Genomic DNA, 19280 nt, shown 5'->3' with positions numbered 1-19280 from the left:
ATGTATATTACCGGTTACGTTTACCAGCGCGCTAACCAGAGCAACACAAGCAATCAGCAGAGATAACACCATCTGCACGGGTACACGACCAAAGGAGCAAGGATATGTCCCTGAAAACTGATTTGTTGTGAGAGAAAAACACTGTTCTGGCAGAAAAAACAAGCTGAAAAAGACGGATTATAAGAGAAGCGAACATGGCCTACTGTCTGGTAAACATCAGCTGATCAATAATCTGGTCGGCCGCTCTAGATGTATCAGCAAACCAAGTTTTCAGCTGCTCCATCACCACCATCAATCGTTCGCGGTCAGACGTAGAGACTTATCCATTTCTGCATAAGAAACAAGATGATCACCAAGAGATGCTAACGGGCTAACAGCCTCTTTCATAAGTACAAGTCCAGACAAAACGTGCTAAATTAAAGAAACATTCAAATAAAATATGGTTTAGTTGCCTCTGATAGTTTACCTCAAGGAAAATGTTTGTGATATGGCCTTTAGAGACAGAGTTAACCAAAAAACTCCAATTACTAAAAAAAAGACTTCTAATGTTCACAACTCAAATACTACTAAGCCGCTCCCCTCTCCTCTCCTAGCCGAAGAGGCAAGAACTACCCATTCTGAGTGTCTTCTCGTCGTGAGGTGATTTTTTCCTCATCTCCACCGCTTCCTCCCGAGGATTAGCCTAGTTTTTTTTTAATTTTTGATTCATTTTTAAATGAAAATTTAAAACTAATCCCATCTACTTTTTATTTTCAAAACCAACCCATTTCGCCGCGCCAAACTCCCTGGCACGACAAATGCTCACTACCGCGCCAAGCGGGATAGCGCGGCAGCCCTGCCGCCATGGCTGTCAGCCACACACTGACCTGCTGACATGCCCCCCCTATCACACACCGTGTCGGGCGAGGCAGCTACCATGATAACCTACCTGACACGCTAGGATGGGATAGAGAATCCGCACGCAGGCTCTCCTTCCCTCTCCTTGCTCCTTTCTTCTTCCTCGGGCAGGGGATAGAGAAGGCAAATGTATGATTTGTAGGGCATTTCATTTCACAAGCGTAAGGTGTTTACATAAGATCTTTGATCGGGTTTAGGATAAATAGACGTACTATCAAGAATGACAAATGCGTTTGCCAATCAGTTATCTAGTGCCACTAAGTGAGATCTAATTTGAGAGGGCATTTAGATCGAGTGCCATGGAAAGGAAGCAAGTGAAAACCTTTGTGAAAATGGTTTTGAACATTTTAACTCAGTACTAAAGGTGTTGTTGTCTTGTGGGACAAGGATTGAGAGTTAGAACATTTGAAAAGGTTTTTTGAGAGAGGGCTATTGGAGGTTTCAGCAACCAGGAAATTCTGACGCTCCCATGGGGGGGTGGGGGGTTGAGCACCGGAGAATAGGGTGCCCAGGAGGTGTATCGTGCTTGTATGATAAGGAAGGAGGAAGCACGAAAAAAGTCCAATGGGTGGTCTATGCATTTTTCTGGTGGTGGCGAAACCTTCTGCAGAAGGTTTGGATAGTCACAAGACTTTTTCGGTGGCTGATCACCGAAGAGAGAGAGAGAGAGAGAGAGAGAGAGAGAGAGAGAGAGAGAGAGAGAGATGAAGGGGACCGTGACGCCTAAGAGGGGGGGGGGTGAATTAGGCAACTTAAAACTTTAACTCGTAACTATGGCCTCTTTTTCTACCCCTAGCAAAACCTATGCAAAAGATAAACTATCTCAATGTATAGCTACGGTTTTGCTAGTGTGTTGCTATCTCTACCGCAAGAGGAGTAATATAATCAATGTAAATGCGGAAGCTAAAGAGCAAGGTAGAGATATGCAAACTCCCGTCGACGACTCCGGTATTTTTACTGAGGTATCGAGAAGCGCGCAAGATTCCCCCTAGTCCTCGTTGGAGCCCCTCGCAAGGGCCAAGCTCCCGGTCGGGTAACTCCGTGGATAGCCTCGGGCCTTCCCCACGCGCAAGTGGGTCTCCGACGTGCCTTCCGGCAAGCCTCTCCCGGATGCTCCCCGCCGTCTTCACTATCAAGCTTCCGGCCGAAACGCTGCGGGCCTTGTTCCCACCGGTACACGGTGGCGGCCACACCACAACCGCAGTTGGTGTGATCTCGTAAGACTATAAGCCCCTCCGATGTACAACAATGGTGCGCGCAAGCACCGAGTGGTAAGAGGTATACAAACCTCACTAAACACTAGGCCTAAACCTAGAGCAAGCGCATAAGCGGTAGTCTAACCAATCTAAGCACTTCGCAAAGCACCTACGTTAATCACCTAATGAATCACTAAGCACTATACAAGTGGAGATCACTAAAATGGTGTATCAACACCCTTGATATGTTTCCTCAGCTCCACCCCCCTCATTTGGCCGGTTGGGGGTTGTATTTATAAGCCCCACTGAGAAAGTAGCCATTGGAGACGAAATCCCGCTTTTCTGCTACTGACCGGACGTTGATCACGTTCTGACCGGACGCGTCTGGTCGTCCCGATCGTTGGAGCCACGGTCCACTGATCGGCCGCTGCCAGTGTCCGGTCACATGCCACCGGACGCGTCCGGTCGCATTTTCGCTGCTCTAGAACCTCTCTGTACTCAACCGGACTCTGCTGTCCTGCGTCCAGTCGATCTGCCGCCAGCGTCCGGTCACGCCTGTTGCCGAGCCTCTTGATTGGAGCGTCCGGTCACTTTCCTCTAGCATCCGGTCACCTCTGTGAGCTCGTTTCTTCGCGATCTTGTGTACGGCTTGGTTCCTATCTTCGTGCTTGGACTTTGCTTGATATCTTGGGTCTTCTCTTGCGCTTCTAGGGTCTTGCTTATGGTGTTGATTATCGGATCATCACGTTGCCTTCGTCCAAGTCACGTCTTGCATCCTATTGAACTACAAAACAATCACTTGCAACTTCATTAGTCCAATTTGGTTGTGTTGATCATCAAACACCAAAATCCAAAGTGAATGGGCCAAGGGTCCATTTTCCTTACGGGAGAGAGAGAGAGAGAGAGAGAGAGAGAGAGAGAGAGAGAGAGCACTAGAGGAAAGGTTCTGACAACGGTTAGTTCTGACACAGTGTTAGTGACCGTTGAACTTTTCCGATGGGTGCACAGAAAATAGCTGTTGGTTGTAACAGCTAGTTTGTTGGGTGGCTCTATATAGAGGGTTGAGCTAGGCATGGCTAAGCTCTTGGACCCCCTATGCTGATATGCTAACATATTAGATACCAAGAAACACAAACACCTCCACTCGCATATGCTTAGTTGATATCTCATATGTAGTGAGATTGGAGTGATCTAGTGCATTTCTTTGAAAGAGATAGCATCTAGTGGCTCTAGTGATCAGTTTCCAAGAGTGTGAGCTTGTTACTCTTGGACATTGCTACTTCCTAGATGGCTTGGTGGCTATAACTCCGTGGACACATCGCATGAAGATTGTGCGATAGCTCCAGAGAAGGCTTTTGTGAGGGGTTGTTGTGCTCGTCCTTGTAGGAGTAAGGTAAATAACAACTCTAGTTGGTAGGAGGCTTGAAGACTGCCTTGGTGATCGACCAGCTCAAGTCTAGCACTCACGTCGGAGCCTACCTTGCGGTGTAGTCCAATCCAAGCTTGAGGGCTTGTTAAGCTAGCAAGAGGAGTGGCAATCCTAGGATGCGTTTCAACATGGAATAGGTGGTTGTCAAGCCACTGAACATCGAGAGAAAAAGTGTCTCCTCTCCATTGTGGTTTGCATCCCCTACACTAGCTCTTTACTTGTTGTATCTCTTGCTAGTGTAGTTGCTTGTACTAGCACTGGCGGAGCTATGTGTAGGCCATCCTGGGCGATGGCCCTGCTTGCTCCAAGCAAATTTCTAGAGACTCAGCCACTAGTCCACGTGCTTAGTAAAAATCTAGTTGATCTGCTACTCTACTATACGTCTATACATCTCTCAATTCAACTCTGCTCTCACTGACCGTCATAAGGTTAGCTGCTTGTTCGTTGGTCATCTACGAAATGGCCCCCTCTTGGTTTTGATGCAAGCTCCGCCACTGTGTACTAGTGTAGCTTGTTGCTTTTCTTTTGATCACTAATACGGGTAGGAGCTCTCTGGTTTGCTTGTTGCTCTAGTTGCTAGGTTGCTTGACCTTACATACTAGACTTGTGTAGGAACTCATGCTAGTCTCCCTAGTGGCCACTTTGCTTATCTTGTGCCTAGGGTGCTAGTATTGTAATAGAAGGGGTGAATTCGTTATCTGGCCGTTAGTTTAATTATCATTTGTTTCCTGCTAAGATTTAAGATTTGTTTTAGAAATGACTATTTACCCTCGGTCTGATCGGCCACCTTGATCCTACACCTGGAGAGATAAATATGTTGCCAAAAGAACGAAGAGGATCGAAAGCTGTCACGTATAGTTAACCGACAACGGACTTTTCTCTGACATGACATTCAAGCTAGTACTCCTTGGTCTTGAATTTTTGTCGACCCGTGCCACGAGGCACATATTTCGTTAAGACGAAGCAGATAGTTCATACAAACGGTAATAGGAGATTACCTCAAACCAAAACGAGCCACACCTAGGCAGTCGTCCTAGAACAAGCAGGCTATAGCGGAGGAACAAGGAGAGGCCCAGCCCAACGGCACTCCAGCGACAGGGCTAACTAAGCAAACCAAGGATAACAGAAGTACAAACCAACTAGGGGAGAGAAATTTCTGAATGGCAGCACCGTGCCAAGCCAACAAGGCATAAAGTCGATAACAAAAGTACAAACCAACTAGAACAAAGTACATTATTACAAAAGTTCTTGACAAAGCAAATAGAGTTGAGTGTGCAACTTCCCATCCAGCATCTCAGCCATGGAGTATGTCACAATTGTTGAAACAAAAGTTTAGTGCACCCAATCTTAATTTTTCAAAGTGGACTGGTTAAGGCCTTTGGTTGCCTGTCTAGACTGACAAATTTTTAGGTGGCGATGCAAGTGTTTGGTCCCATTTTTCGAGCATGCTTTAAGTCGTTGCTGACACCACATGCATATAGCAAACCAATCATCCCCTGTTTTAACTCTTTTAAATTCATCCCATACTGGAGACTTCAGTTTTCTTTTAGACCCAACACCAACATTATCATCTACTGCAACATCAATACTTTGTGATTCTAGTTGCCTTGAGGCTGTACTGGTACTGGAAGCTTGGATAGAGAGGCCAGAGGGCGGTGCATGTGCATTAGAAGAATCAGCTGCACCTTCAGCCTGTGACGGGTTAGTACCCAAATTCAACATTCCCCTGAAAAATGGACAGGTTCATTATCACTAATGCGTATCAGTAGCTGACGGCAGACAGTGAAACAAGAATCAGATTATAGGACATATACTCAAGGAGAAAAAAGAATTTGATAACCACTTGAAAAGTAGAAGCTACAGCTCAAGTAATCCACATATTTCATTCAAGTCAACAGCGAATCATGCATAACATCAATTTGTAGTCCTACTAATTGATTGTAACAACTAACAGTGACACAACTAACATCAGTTTCTCACTTTTCATAAGACTACATTCCTAGCGAATCGGTGCATACTGCATAGCAACACAAATCTCTATCAACTACATAGAAGGAAGATAGAGCAGTGTAGGGTGGGCAAGGGCTATTGGGCTATGAATTGTGACACTGAGCCAGAACATGTGCTTAGGAAGACTCGTGGTACTGCAGGAAGAAATAATAATAATCAGGTTCTGACTCACCGCCCCTGTGGACCAAAAAAACAGATCCACACCTGAGGCCATCTGGTTTGGTACCCATGGGTTCTGACCCTAGGATACAATTGACGTCCTTAGCAATAGGGTGCAAGAAAAACACAAACTTGAAGAGAGAGGTTGATAAAAAAGTTTTTCATGAGGTTGAACCGAGTAGTAACTAGTAAACATATCAAGAAAAAATTACAGAAACCCCAGTAAGGCTGGTTGCTGACCAAATTTCTTTTTACCTGCTGAACCACATGTTGGAATTGCTCCAAAGTTTTTACAGAGCAAGCTGTAGGATTTGTTGTTGCTCAGTCCTTTGTTCCAAAATACCAAAAGGCATCAAAAGGAAAATTTCTCAAAGAAATCCTTTGATATTCTTTTTTTTTTTTGGTTTCAAACAAGGCCTTAGCTTACTGCGCACAAACATGTAAGACAGGTAGGATGACTACAAAACCACTGGTGGCAGAGCTTCATTTTGGTTATAGAGCTTAATTAGGCAGCCGAATAGTTTATGGTGATTGCCACCAGTGGCATCGTGTGGCAGAGTTCAAACACCACCCTCCCCAGCTTCTTTGCAAGTCATGTGTGCTAAGCAGATCGCAGTTAAACTACAGAAGTTTATGGTGATTGCTTCCTTTTTCCCATGCATAGGTTTGTTGTCATCTACTCCTTCATACCTTGGTAGTGAAAATGAAGATGCTGTTGAAGTTGGATTTTGCTACAGTACTTCAAAAATAATTGTGGACCTAATTGTGGACCATAGACTAGATAGCTATTATTACATATTATTACCTCCTGGAGGTATTGCCAAAAAAATATATTGTTTTTAGAAATAGAAAAAATAAGCAAAATATTAGGCAAAATATCTATCTATGAGATCTAACATGCATACCATATGGATATGTACGTATGGTTTTCAATGTGCCATGCAACATTTTTTTAATTGATGGATCTCCATGGAGTAATAATTTATCCCAACATTAGTGTTACATCAACATGAGTTGTAATTCTTTCGAATGTGATATACAGGTATAGGTCTAATGAGAGTTGCAACATTTTTATAATGCGACATATGTATTTTTATAATGCGACATATGTACAAGCATGCAGAGTGGATGTGAAAAAGAAGGGAATACAAAATAAATCTCTAAGAGGTTTCCATAGATGACTATCCATAGAGCCACTGACCGATCCGGTCCTACTATCGCCTATGATCGTGGCTGTGATCATAGATTGGTTCACGCTCAACATTAATAGCGGCCACGGGCATGGAGTACTCCAGGCTCATGACGATTCGTGTGTAACGCAGGATAAGAAAGGTGGCATCTCCTTCACAAGGAAGGAAGCCTACCGTGTCATTGTCAGATTTTTTCTTTTTTCTTTTCTAAATATTTTAACTATTTATTAATTACTTAATGTTTGCTTGCATTATAAAAATCAATGGCTGACATTTGTTTAAGATCTTACCTCTTATAAAGTAATCGGAGTACTGTAGCAAGCACCGTTGAATTTATGACTTCACTGGCGGTATCTTTGTCGAAGGCCTTCCGTACCTCGTTTCTGAGTTCATAGAAGTGCATCCTCACTTGGTCCTCCTCTGGCGTGCTATTCCCCAGCAAGGCCAGAGCTGATTCTTCGGTGAGGAACTTATCAAGAACGTCAGAACAACTTGGGAAGTACCGTCTCCCTAGCTCCACTGCATAACACAAATATGAAACAGACTGCAGCTAGCGTAACTGTTGTAGAATTTTAGTACAAAATGCATGATTATGTCAAAGTGGCGTGATAGGAATTGACAAACCTGTCCTTGATAAGGCATCAAAACGTTCGCGAAACCTCCAGTCCAAGGACTCATTTAAACCAACATCCTTCAGTTTAGACCCAGCAAACTCAGCTCCTGCTATGCGCATGAAAAGCTGGGCTACTGAAGGGAAGAATAGTTTTGCAAACGTAACTGCATAAACATGCAATATAAACTTGAGAACAAATGTCCTAATTTAGTTTCAAGCTGGAAGGGGACAGAAGCAGACAAGAGAAATATTTAAATCAATGATTCTTTATATATGCTTCTGATGCTCGAAGAATATAGCCAATAAGATCTACATAGCATATTGAGAACATTACGACAAACTAAGCCAGTTACGCATTACATTTCGATTCATCAAGATGGAATAATTCAGTCAGGATATTAAACTCAAAGGAGTGGTGACTCAAGAATTGTGACTTTACTAGTCAATGGCATGTATGATGCAATGCAAGGGTCACATGTTAGGGACTAATAAAGTTATAATGTTCTGAATTTTCATTCTACTGAGCTAAACATACTAAATTCAACTATTCAAGAATCAAGATAAGTCAAAAGCACCAATTTTGTCAGGGAGAAAACACCAGCTTGCAAAATTTAAGTCATATACAGTATAATAAAGTTAAATCACTATAGTTAATGTATCGGTGTACTTCTTACTCCGTCGGACCTTAAAAACGAAGTATAAAAAATTAGCTAGGGGCAAACATGTCTAGCAAAGAAAAAATTGAAGGAAGACTACCTGAACAATATTGTCATATGTTAGCTGATCCAATCAGAACAAAAAAGAAACCCACTAAAGTTTACGCTAGAATTAACTTAGCTTTGACCTTTATCTAGAGTAACTAAAACTTTTTTCTCCTGGACCAAAAACAGATGCCATTTTTTAGCTTTCAAGGCATTATTCTCAACCAAATGTCCCTACAGATTACTTACTGGTATATCAAAATGGGTGAGTAATTAACTACAACAAACTATAGCAAAATGACATGATATGTAACTCAAAATCGGACAGAGTATAAGCTAACCTCTACATTCCAAATCTAGAAGCCTCATGAGAAAATTATCAGGACGCAAAGGTGTGACCCTGACAATTGCCTCCTCTAAAGAGACCTGGTCCAAGGTGAAGGTCCTCTTGGTTTCCTCCAATATGTTGATACACAAATAAGGCTTGCTTATTTCCTTACCCTTCTTCAACTCTCTGTTAACATCTTTCTGATGTCTTGTTAATCTCTTGCAGATAGTAAGAGCATCACGTCCATCTTGTGTCCATTCCAGTACAGAGGCTCCCTTCTCCAAGAGTGAAACGATGATGTCTGGTTCTAGCCTCATGCAAGCCATATGTAGTGGTGTATATCCACCACTATTCTTCATATTCACATAGGCGTGGTCCAGTTTTAGCAATTCTTGCAACACTTTGGGCTCACAGTAGGTCGCAGCATAGTGTATGGCTAATGCCTCATCCAAGGTGACTCCATACTGTTTTAAGAGCATGGAAACAAGGTCAACATTACCAGAATCCAGGGCCTTGTGAATGTCTGTAACCCTCTTCTCATGCTCAGCATCCACAATGGAAGCATCTAATTCATCTATAGTCAAGGATCGGCGAAATTTCTTGATGTCATTGTAAATATCACCTGCAAGCTCCTTCTCAAGGAAATTGTCATCCAGAGTCGAGTACGCAACCGTTCGAATACACTGACCGAGCAAGTGTGAAAGCTGACATTTGGAAGCAACACGAATAATCGGCATTATATCCTCATAGAAAGCTATGTCAACGATGCCAGACAGTCGTCGCTGCAACATGAGAACCGCAAAGTTAGAATTGAACTATTTTCGATGGAGGAATTTTGTAATATCATTGTACCAAGGTAGTGTCTCTAGACAAGAAGTATTAACGCACAACCACTTTTATATCTGATTCTGATTTCAGATGATCATATAGATGACATGTAAGAAGCCACTTTTGGACCTTGCCATATGCCATGGCTAATAACACTTTTTCCTATGTACAAGTAAGGAAATGGACACTATGCTTTTTTCTCGAACACGCAGGAGAGTTGCATATACTCCTATATCATTATACTAAGAAGGAAGATAATAGTGTTAATATTAAAATTTCAGAACAAATGTCAATGAAGCCATAAAACCTTGAACTATTGAAAACTCATCAATTCTTCTGACTATCAATCGGAACAGGAAAACTTCATTAGAGTTCGTGCCTTGTTGGTTTATCTTTTTGTTTGGGTGGCTAAGTGTAGTGTTATCCTAGACACTAGAGACACTGCCACCCCATGACTAGCAAGTAATCTTGATTAATCGTTGACTAGATTTTTTATGAATGAATGCCAATATCTAGTTCTTATTAATCACATAATTTGCAATATTTCATATCGTAGGACATAATCCCTCTGTCCTGCTTTGTGTGTCGCTGTGCCAGCCGGTACTTGTGTCCACGTTCACAGCTTGTGCAGTGTACCTAGACCCTCTCTCTGTCCCCATTTCATCTCTGCTGTAACTTGTCAGAAGCCAAAACGACTCTAATAAAGGGACAGAGGAGTATGAGGCTAAGATACAAATATATTTTGTAAGGTTTTACAATATTTTTACGTATTTCTGGTAGCGATTTGAATTGATTTCGTTATTTATATGGTATATTAGCGTAGGGCTAGTAAGATTTTTAGCGTATTATTATTTAGCCCGCTCTTGCCTCATTTCTTGATCTGCCACTATATGTTTCTAGACATAATGTATATTCAAGTACACATCAAAAGTTATATACTTAAAAAAGAATAATTTAGAACGATTGGAGTTACCTTATACAAAGTTTAAACGTGTTGTTTTTTTAAAGTAAATAGTTTTGTGCAGTAAAGATCACTCAAGCTAGCTCCAAAAGGTTCCTAGATTTGCCACTGCTGACGTGGAAAGCTATTTTTTTTTTTGAGAATACGTGGAAAGCTATTCCATTAGCTCATCTTGTTTAGATTTATGTTTGTTTATTTTTAGCATGCTACTATATATTAAGGATCCAAACCCTAGATATATGAGTTAAACTGTTTGATTACATAGGCCCCGTTCGCTTCGCTAAAAAAACAAGCTGAAACACTGTTCCGGCTGATTTGTTGTGAGAGAAAAACACTTTTCCGGCTGAAAAAACAAGCTAAAAAGTACGGATTATAAGAGAAGCGAACAGGGCCATAGACTCCAACCGTGCTCAAACGGTGGGATGGCATGTGGGCAGGTGACCATATGTGTAGAGAAATCGGACTCAATTTGGGTCCGATTGACACAGTTCTAGCTCTAGATCTTAGATCCATAGTTTGTACATTAAAATACAATAATTTAAATATTTGTATCTAGTTCCAACTATAAACAATTATCTAAACGCTCCTAACACATCTTGAGTTCTCCATACAAAAATTCTTGGAGTCATAAATACCAAGCTCCAGTAAATTTATGGAATTTGAGTCGTAGCTCTGTCAAAATGGAGCATTTTCTTATGCAAAATTTGTCTTAAAAGAATTGGTTATGTAATAAATTTATGGAATACGAGTCAGATCTCTATCAAATGGGACCCTACTCCACCTCTTGAATCTAGAGAGAGTTCGCGGATGAGTGAACCCCCCAAGAGCCCCCCCGAGCGCCCCTAGCCGGCGAAGCCACCTGCGCCCCAACGCCGGAGACACCTAGCTAGCCGGCGAAGCCACCTGCGCTCTCCCTGTCGCAGCCAGCCACCCCCTTACAGCTAAAACTAACCACAGAGCCCAAGGACACCGCCGCCGATGGCCATGTCAGCGTCGCGATTCCCAGCTTGAAGGAGCCTTGTCCTGAGCCACAGATGTACCGCCAGAGTGTCGCCGTCCACAACCTCCCCAGACCAGGTATAGCCTTCCAGGAGCGCCGCCTCCATGATTTCCACCTCGTCGCCTCCCCTACTTTCCTTGGAATCATTGTCCCTAAGCCGGGGACCATTTTCATCATTTTGTCCTACCACCTCACCGCCCCCCGGTCGTGCTCCGCGTGCGACCGATCATGGCAGGCATCTTCTCCGCCGCCGTTGGCTCCGCCTCGGTGGCCAAGTTCATCGTTCTCCAACGAGTCATCCACAGTGGTTTGCACGAGCTCACGCTTCACTTGACCGTTGATGCGGCCACTGTCGTGCGCGAGAGAGAGCGCCCGCCTTGACTCCACCTGCCAGCGCCGCTGCGCATTCACTCGGGAAATTACCAGAGAGGGAGTGCGCCTTCCTTACCATATATGGAGACACGCGCCTGCCTAAAAATCTATCGGGACTCGCGCGGCGTATCTGCTGCGCCTGCCGACCGTGACCGAGCCCTCTCTTCCCGGGGCGTAGACATTACCGATACCTGCCTCCTTCAACAGCGCCAGCGTTACTCCCCCTCGGCGGAAGACGTTCCTGGAAGCGGTGCTCTCGCCCTCTAAATGCCCGATGCCGGCTATGCCTGCTAGGCAGTTCAAGCCTCCACCCTCTGCCTGCTTCCGGTGCCTTGCCTCCGACCACCATATCGCAGCTCGCAGAGACCTGGTGCGCTGCAGCCGCTGCGGTGTCTCCGGCCACATGGAGCGCTGCTGTAGGATGCCCTCACGCTCCACCCAGTGGCCCAGCTGTCGACCCACCGTGCCTGTTTCGGCCTCACGCGTTCCGGTCCATGCCGTCCCTTACTCCCCTCGCCCAGACACAATGACTCCGCCACCCACCAGTCCTCGTCCACCATCACCATTGCCCACCCCGGAGCTCCCGAACCCTACCTATGACCCCGTGAACCTCATCGCCTCCTCTAGTTCCAGCGCCCCTGACTTCCAGCTGAACTCCACCCCCTTCAGCCCTCACCGCCACTGTGCTCTCCACCCCAAACTCCAGTCCTCACTACCTTCGAGACCGCGGCTGGGACCGTGAACGCCGCCAACTCCACCCCAGCCAGCCCCTCCCACCTCCCGCCCAACCCTAGCCTCTAATACCTGATGGTGGTCCACTGCAGTTCCTCCCCCACACGGCTTGCGCTTGTCCCAGATGTGGGCACTTCTGGTGGTGGCCGGTCGCCCCCCGCCTTCCCCGCCTCTGCCTATGCCTCTACCGGCGCCCGCTCCGGCGGCTTCAGCTCCTGGGCGTGTGGGCGTGGCATGGACGACATCGACGACGACATCCCGCCCAGGATGGTGAGCCGCGGGGTCCCCTAGCTCCAGCTCTGACGACAGTGAGGAGGTTGACTCCGATGACTCGCCCTTCCGCTCTGTTGCGTCCCCGCTCAGGCCGGCGGATTATGATGGGCGTGGCCTCCACCACGTCCTCTAGATGCCTCCCGGAGATATGGAACGGGCGGGGAAACTCGCCTACGCCACCCTAAGCGAGGACGCGCCCACGTCCAACCCTTCCCCGGCCCTTACATCCGAGCGGCGCTCATGGAGGCAGTGGAACGGGTCGACTACCTGATGTTCCCGTCCTCCAGGGGGCATATGCTGCTTCACTTTGACTCCAGGGCTGACCGTGACGAAGTGGTTGACCTGAGCCTGATCGAGCACGATGGGGGCCATGTCACTCTGGAGCGCCCGGAAGACACCTCCAACCGGTTCATCATCAGGCGCACTGGACCAAGGAGGGGATCCCTACAGCTTTCCACGACCTAGGCCAAGTCGTGGAAATCGACCCAGATTGTCTCCGTGGTGACCACTCCAGCCTCCGCGTTGTCATCGCCAGGGAGACATCGGATCTGCTCCTGGACCTCCAGTTCCTGGGCAATCCAGGCGAGGCCACATCCCTAGGCTCGGCGTTCCGCATCGAGATCATCAAGATCTGGCCCAGAGCTGAGCAACTCGATGAGATGGGGCGTTTGCGCCCTTTCTTCCTTCGGGCCCCGAGAGACGACTTCTGGGAGGCTCCGACCTAGCTCGAAGACCGTCAGCAACATCATCTGTATGGACATCCTCTGAATAGGGGGGAGGCGGAGGCCCAGCCCACGGCAACCCAAACATCATGCGCTTCCCGAGCTTCCTCCTCCGAATCTTGGAGCCCATCCACGCTTTCCCGCTCCCGCCGTTGCCGCGCTTCCCCATCGTGATCACCCGCTCTCGCGCAAGATGCTAAAGAGGAAGAACCCCCTGGGTGCCTTGGATCTTGGTCACCTTGCCAAGGCGGCCGGGCTCTCCTGCGCTGATCGCCACGCCGTGGCGGTGTCCGTCGCCCACACCAGTGCCCAATGAAGACCGGCAGCAGTCGGCTGCCCCAGCGTGCCGGCTCTCGGTGCGCCATAGTTGTCCGTGAAGCGCTTCTCCATCTCGTTGTCGTTTTAGGTAATCTTGTGCCTGTAATCTTAGGTAGTTTAGTGCATGTCAGTGTGCAGGACAATGTCCACGATATTCGCGTCTCCACGCTTGAGTGTGGCTACCCCCATGCAATGTCTCCGTTCCTAGTGCTAGCTGTGTGTCATGGCCTTGCCCTGCGTGGCTGCAGACGATCCGTTGTAATCAAGTTTCCATAAATCAAAAGCGCTTCGAGTTCAATGTTCTGTCCTGGAACGTTCGTGGGCTAGGACAATCTGATAAGTGTGATCTCGTCCGTGACTCCATTAGTGGTGCTTACCCCCACGTTGCCTGCCTCCAGGAAACCAAACTTGATAGGCTAGACCGGAACAAAACCAGGTCCTTCCTCCCCTCCAATCTCTCGGCCCACAACGACGTCCCGGCCAACGGATCAAGAGGGGGGATCATCACGGCCTGGAACCCCTCAACGCTCACGGCTGGCCCCCAGCCAAAGGCCTGTTCACACTCACCACGCCTTTCACGTCTACTTCCTCAGACCTCAAGTTCACGGTCACTAATGTCTACACCCCGGCTGACCACAAAGACACGAACATGTTCCTCGCTAAGCTCTCTAACATCACCCTGGATGACTCTGTCTCCTGATTGCTTGTTGGTGATTTCAATCTCACTCATTCCCCAGGCGATAAGAATACCCCCGGCTTTGACAGTGGTCTTGCGGATCGCTTCAACACCACCATCAACTCTCTAGCCCTTCTCGAACTCCCTCTGCTTGACCGTCGCTAAACCTAGAGCAACAAGAGGGAGCGCCCTACTCTGGCCCAGCTGGATAGAGCGTTCCTCAACAACTCTTTCAGCTCTAGCTTCCCGGATACCTCACTTACCTCTAGAATAGGTATCACCTTGGATCACATTCCGTTACTCATCCAGATCCCCACCACCATCCTAGAGCCCCACTGCTTCAGGTTTGAAAACACCTGGCTCAAACATAAAGACTTCCTGCCTGTGGTCACCGCGGCCTGGGCGAGCGCCTCCACCTCTACGGTGGACGCAATTGGCATCCTAGTGGCTCGGATCAAGGCTCTTCGGCACGCGGCGTCTGTCTGGTCACGTAAACGTCGATCCAAACCCACCACTTTCCATAATTGCACTTCTGTTATCCTATTACTTGATCTGTTCGAAGAGTTTCGGACACTGTCTGCAGGAGAACATCTACTCCGAACACTTTGCCGCGAACGGGCCGCCTTACTTATCCAAGAAGAGGCAACATGTTGGAAGCAAAGGGGAAAGTGCAAGGCGCTGCGGGAGGGGGATGCCAACACGTGCGCGTCCATGCGCCTACGGAACAACAGAATCCAACGGCTGGAGGTGGGCAGCGAATCGCTGTTCGCCTACGACGCAAGGTGACCGCGGTCACCGCGCACTACTCCGGCATCCTAGGCTGCAAGGATAATACTACGTGGGCGTTCAACCTCGACGCTATCTACGGCGGCAGGCAGAGGGCTGACGCCAAGGCCCTCACTACCGCGTTCATGGAAGAAGAAGCATGGCAGGTTGTCCGGCATATAAGCGCAGACAGCGCTCCAGGGCTAGACGGTGTTGGTCCAGGATTCTACAAGGCAGCCTGGAACAATGTCAAGCCGGCGATCATGGAATTTCTTGAAGCTTTCCACTCAGGCAGAGTTGACCTACAAAGAATCAACTGAGCTCACATAGTCTTGATTCCCAAATGTCTGAGCGCGGTGACTCCATCCTCCTTCCGCCCGTTCTCTCTCCAGAATTGCCCGGTCAAGGTACTCACGACAAGGCTGCAAGTGCAAATCCAGAAATTGATCGATGTCGATCAAACCGGGTTCATCAGAGGCCGGTCCATATCAGAAAATTTTATCTACGCCATAGAGCTTATTCAGTGCTGCTATCAGAGGAAGGCCCCTACTTTGGTCCTCAAACTGGACTTTGCAAAAGCCTTTGATTCAGTGGATTGGGATTGCCTTGAAGCGGTCCTGCAGTGCCGAGGCTTCCCCAACCGATGGTGTGAGTGGATTCAAGCACTCCTAAAGTCTTCACGCTTGGCGGTGCTGGTGAATGGCTGCCCAAGTCCATGGATCTCGTGCAAGAGAGGACTAAGGCAGGGAGACCCCCTCTCCCCCTACCTCTCCCTGATCGTGGCCAATGTACTGCAAACTCTGATCAAGGCAGAGGGAAACAGAATAAGACATCCGCTAACTAATCAAGCCTGCCCCGTGCTGCAATACGCAGATGACACACTGCTTGTCGTCCGCGTGGAGAGCAGCGATGTCAGTCACCTGAAGATGTGTCTGGACCATTGTGCTCAAGCGACCGGCCTGAAGATTAACTTCCACAAGAGTACAGTTGTGCCAATGCACATCCAGGCAACGCAAGCTCAAGATATGGTGCAGATTTTGCAGTGCCAGCAAGGTACCTTCCCGCAGACCTACCTTGGACTCCCGCTGTCGAACACCAAGCTACGAATCTCGGTGTTTGCTTCGCTGATTGCAAAGGTTGACAGATACTTGGCAGGATGGAAAGCGACTCTGCTGAGCCCGGCTGGAAGAGTGGTCCTCACCAACGCGGTCCTGGATGGTTTGCCGACCTATGCAATGGGAGCTCTTGCTTTGCAGGTAAGAGTGAAGGAGGCATTGGACGCCAAACGTCGAGCAGACAAAACATCAGGAGCCAAATGCCTAGTGACGTGGGAGAAGGTTTGCAGCATGAAAGAAGACGGGGGGCTCGGCATAAAGAGGCTAGATACACAGAACGCATGCCTGCTGCTCAAGCTTATTCACTGTCTATACCACCCAGGGGACTCTTCCTGGGCAACATGGGCCAGACAATAGATACGGCTAGTGGACCTCCAGGGCGAGATCGCCAGCGACCACTGGGAGGCGTTGAGAGACCTACTTCCAGCATACCGCAGCATCTCCTACATCAAACTTGGAGATGGTAAATCATATTCATTCTGGGTGGACCACTGGCTGCCGTTGGACTCAACCCTTGCTGCAACCTTCCCAACTCTTCATAGTCACTTCAAAGGTGGAGATATGTCGGTGCACGAAGTGATGAACCGTGGCTTCCTCGTCAATTCTGGGCTAGAATCGGGTGGAGAGCTGAAGACATCCGGATAGTGGAAAACCTATGGTTCACTAAGCCCCACGAAGGAACGCCAAAGAAGGCAGCATCGTCTTTGATCCTTCTCTGCTGCTGGGAACTGTGGAAACGCCATCATGATGTGGTGTTCCGAAGGCTCCCCCCAGCGTGGACCGACTCGTGATGGCTTGCAAGACCACTGCGCAACTATGGCAATGTCGTATTCATAGGAACTCTCCTCTACTCTCTAGTTTTTGGAACTCGATTTTTTGGATGTAATCCTTCCTTTTCTTCCTCCTGAATTTGTAATTGGCTCAAGCCGAAACTTGGGGCCATGGCCCTCCACCCACCAGATACATGGTGGGGACTCATCATCCCCCGTTGTTCTTGCTCAGAAAAAGATCTCTGTCAAATGGAGCATTTTGTTATGCTAAATTTGTCTTAAAAGAATTAGTTATGTAAATAAATTTATGGAATTTGAGTCGGATCTCTGTCAAATGGAGCATTTGTATATGCAAATTTTGTCTTAAAAGAATTGGTTATGTAAATTTACTGGATCCTATGACATTCGCATTCTAATTAATGAACAATATTTTTCTCTCACAACAAATCTGCATAAGCATAACATAAGCTTAATTTTAGCGAAACCAACAGGGCCAAGAAGGTAGTAGTAGCCCTCTTCGAACAAAACGAAGGTAGTAGCCACCTGTTCGGATTTTGAAATATATATGTATTTTTTTTAATTACACATAACAACGTAGCTGGCCATGTTGTGCTAGCCCGCGGGCTCAATAGTTAGCCCAGGCACAGTTCTTCTTATCTTAGCTATATAAAAAAGGTAGTATCGTTGATTACCAGGAGGAGCGAGACGAGCGCCGGGATGTCGAAGCCTGAGGCGGCGTACGTGGACTCGACGACGAAGTCTATGGCCGGCCGGCACGCCTCGTGTCTGCACGTGTCGTCCACACACTTCTGATCAGGCGGCACCTTGAGGCGCCCAGTGTACAGGTAGCCAAGAACAGCCACGAGGGCGTCCCGGCCGATGTGGCGGCCGCCGGGGACCATGTCGGCGAGGTTCAGCCGAGCCTTCTCACCGGCGGGGATGGAGGACAAATACTGAAGGAAGAAGGAGCTCCTAGCTGCTAGGATGCAGCTGTGCGCGCCGACGATGGCGGCGGCGCCGGGTTCGCCGCCCGAGCCGCCGGAGGCGAGAACGATCTCGGTGTCGGCGCGGTTGGGGAACGAAGGGTCTAGGAGACGCTCGAGGTTGGTGCTTAGGCGGTCAAGGCTGACGGCGTCGCCGCCGGTCGGCGCGGCCGCGGCAGCCTGCGGCGGCGAGGAAAAGAAGCTAGTGGTGGCGGCCTCCATTGGTGGCGGCCGGATGTTGGAGCTATTCATCCAACAATGATTGCGATTGTGGGAACTACCTCCTCCTCCTACTACTAGTATAGAAGCAAAAGGATGGGATCTCGAATCTTTGCCGTGTGCGTTTGCGAGGCTGCGACTGCGGCCGTGTTTAATTCGTGAATTTTGGGAATTTCGCTACAATAGTATTTTCGTTTTTATTTGATAATCAGTGTTCAATTATGAACTAATTAGACTTAAAACGTTTGTCTCGTAATTTTCAACCAAATTGTGTAATTAGTTTTTTTTCTATCTACATTTAATGCTTTATACACATATCTTAAGATTCGATACGAACTTTTTGAGAATTTTTCTTGAAAACTAGACAAGCACCTAAGCAAAGAGCCAAAGAAAACCCTGCCTTGGCATGGCAGGGGCGTCGTCGGGTCTCGATCGATTGTTGCAATTGTGGACCTGCCTGTCGGGCATCGGGCTCGGGCTCTCCTGGACGGGACCTGAATCCTGAATCCTGATGACGTTTTTGTCTTCGTGGCCTGTGCCCTGTGGGGTCGACGAGACGACTTTGACGACAGACTAGAACGAGGAAAACTTTCGTCGATGTGCCGCTGCTTTTTATGCTCGTGTGAATGAGCTGCAGCCGGCCAATTTGCGACGACGCGCGAGCGCTACCATCCTTTGGTTCCAGAGGACGGCGGAAAAGCGATCAGATTCCACCGACCACTAAACCAAGGGGTTCTTTTATCACTGCTCAAGACGACCCTCAATGCAAGTTAAGTGTGCCACAAGCGGTGGCGGTGAGTTCATCTCAAAATTGTGCACTCATCCACCATCCTCCTTATGCTATCTCCAACAACAACATCCAAAATATAAGACTCATTCGTTCTTTAAGTAGCGCTACATGCAAAAGGTTCCATACCTATTCGACATCTTCGTCCTGTTCGTTTGGGCTAATTTGGCTTATAAGCCATGGCTGAAAGTACTGTTGTTTGGTTTGGTTCGATGTAAGGATCAGTGAACCAACAG

General features: G+C 47.6%; 1 protein-coding gene across 2 annotated transcripts; it reads right to left on the bottom strand.

The window, feature by feature from the left end:
• Positions 1 to 4429: 4429 nt before the first annotated feature.
• LOC136473515 (BTB/POZ domain and ankyrin repeat-containing protein NPR3-like) lies at positions 4430 to 18358 on the bottom strand. Of its 2 annotated transcripts, none has more exons than XM_066471160.1 (5): positions 17748 to 18358; positions 8537 to 9305; positions 7506 to 7658; positions 7172 to 7400; positions 4430 to 5248 (listed from the first exon to the last, which is right to left on the bottom strand). In XM_066471160.1, the coding sequence occupies exons 1-5, from the start codon at positions 18288 to 18290 to the stop codon at positions 4870 to 4872; spliced, it is 2073 nt and encodes a 690-aa protein (XP_066327257.1). In that variant the 5' UTR covers positions 18291 to 18358; the 3' UTR covers positions 4430 to 4869. The 2 variants fall into 2 exon arrangements, with proteins under 2 accessions (XP_066327257.1, XP_066327263.1); XM_066471166.1 differs by having other exon boundaries at positions 7506 to 7601.
• Positions 18359 to 19280: the final 922 nt, after the last annotated feature.

The sequence above is a fragment of the Miscanthus floridulus genome, chromosome 1, assembly GCF_019320115.1.
Source record: "Miscanthus floridulus cultivar M001 chromosome 1, ASM1932011v1, whole genome shotgun sequence".
Classification (NCBI taxonomy): domain Eukaryota; kingdom Viridiplantae; phylum Streptophyta; class Magnoliopsida; order Poales; family Poaceae; genus Miscanthus; species Miscanthus floridulus.
The sequence above is the reverse complement of the archived record's forward strand: the minus strand, read 5'-3'. Positions and strand labels throughout refer to the sequence as shown.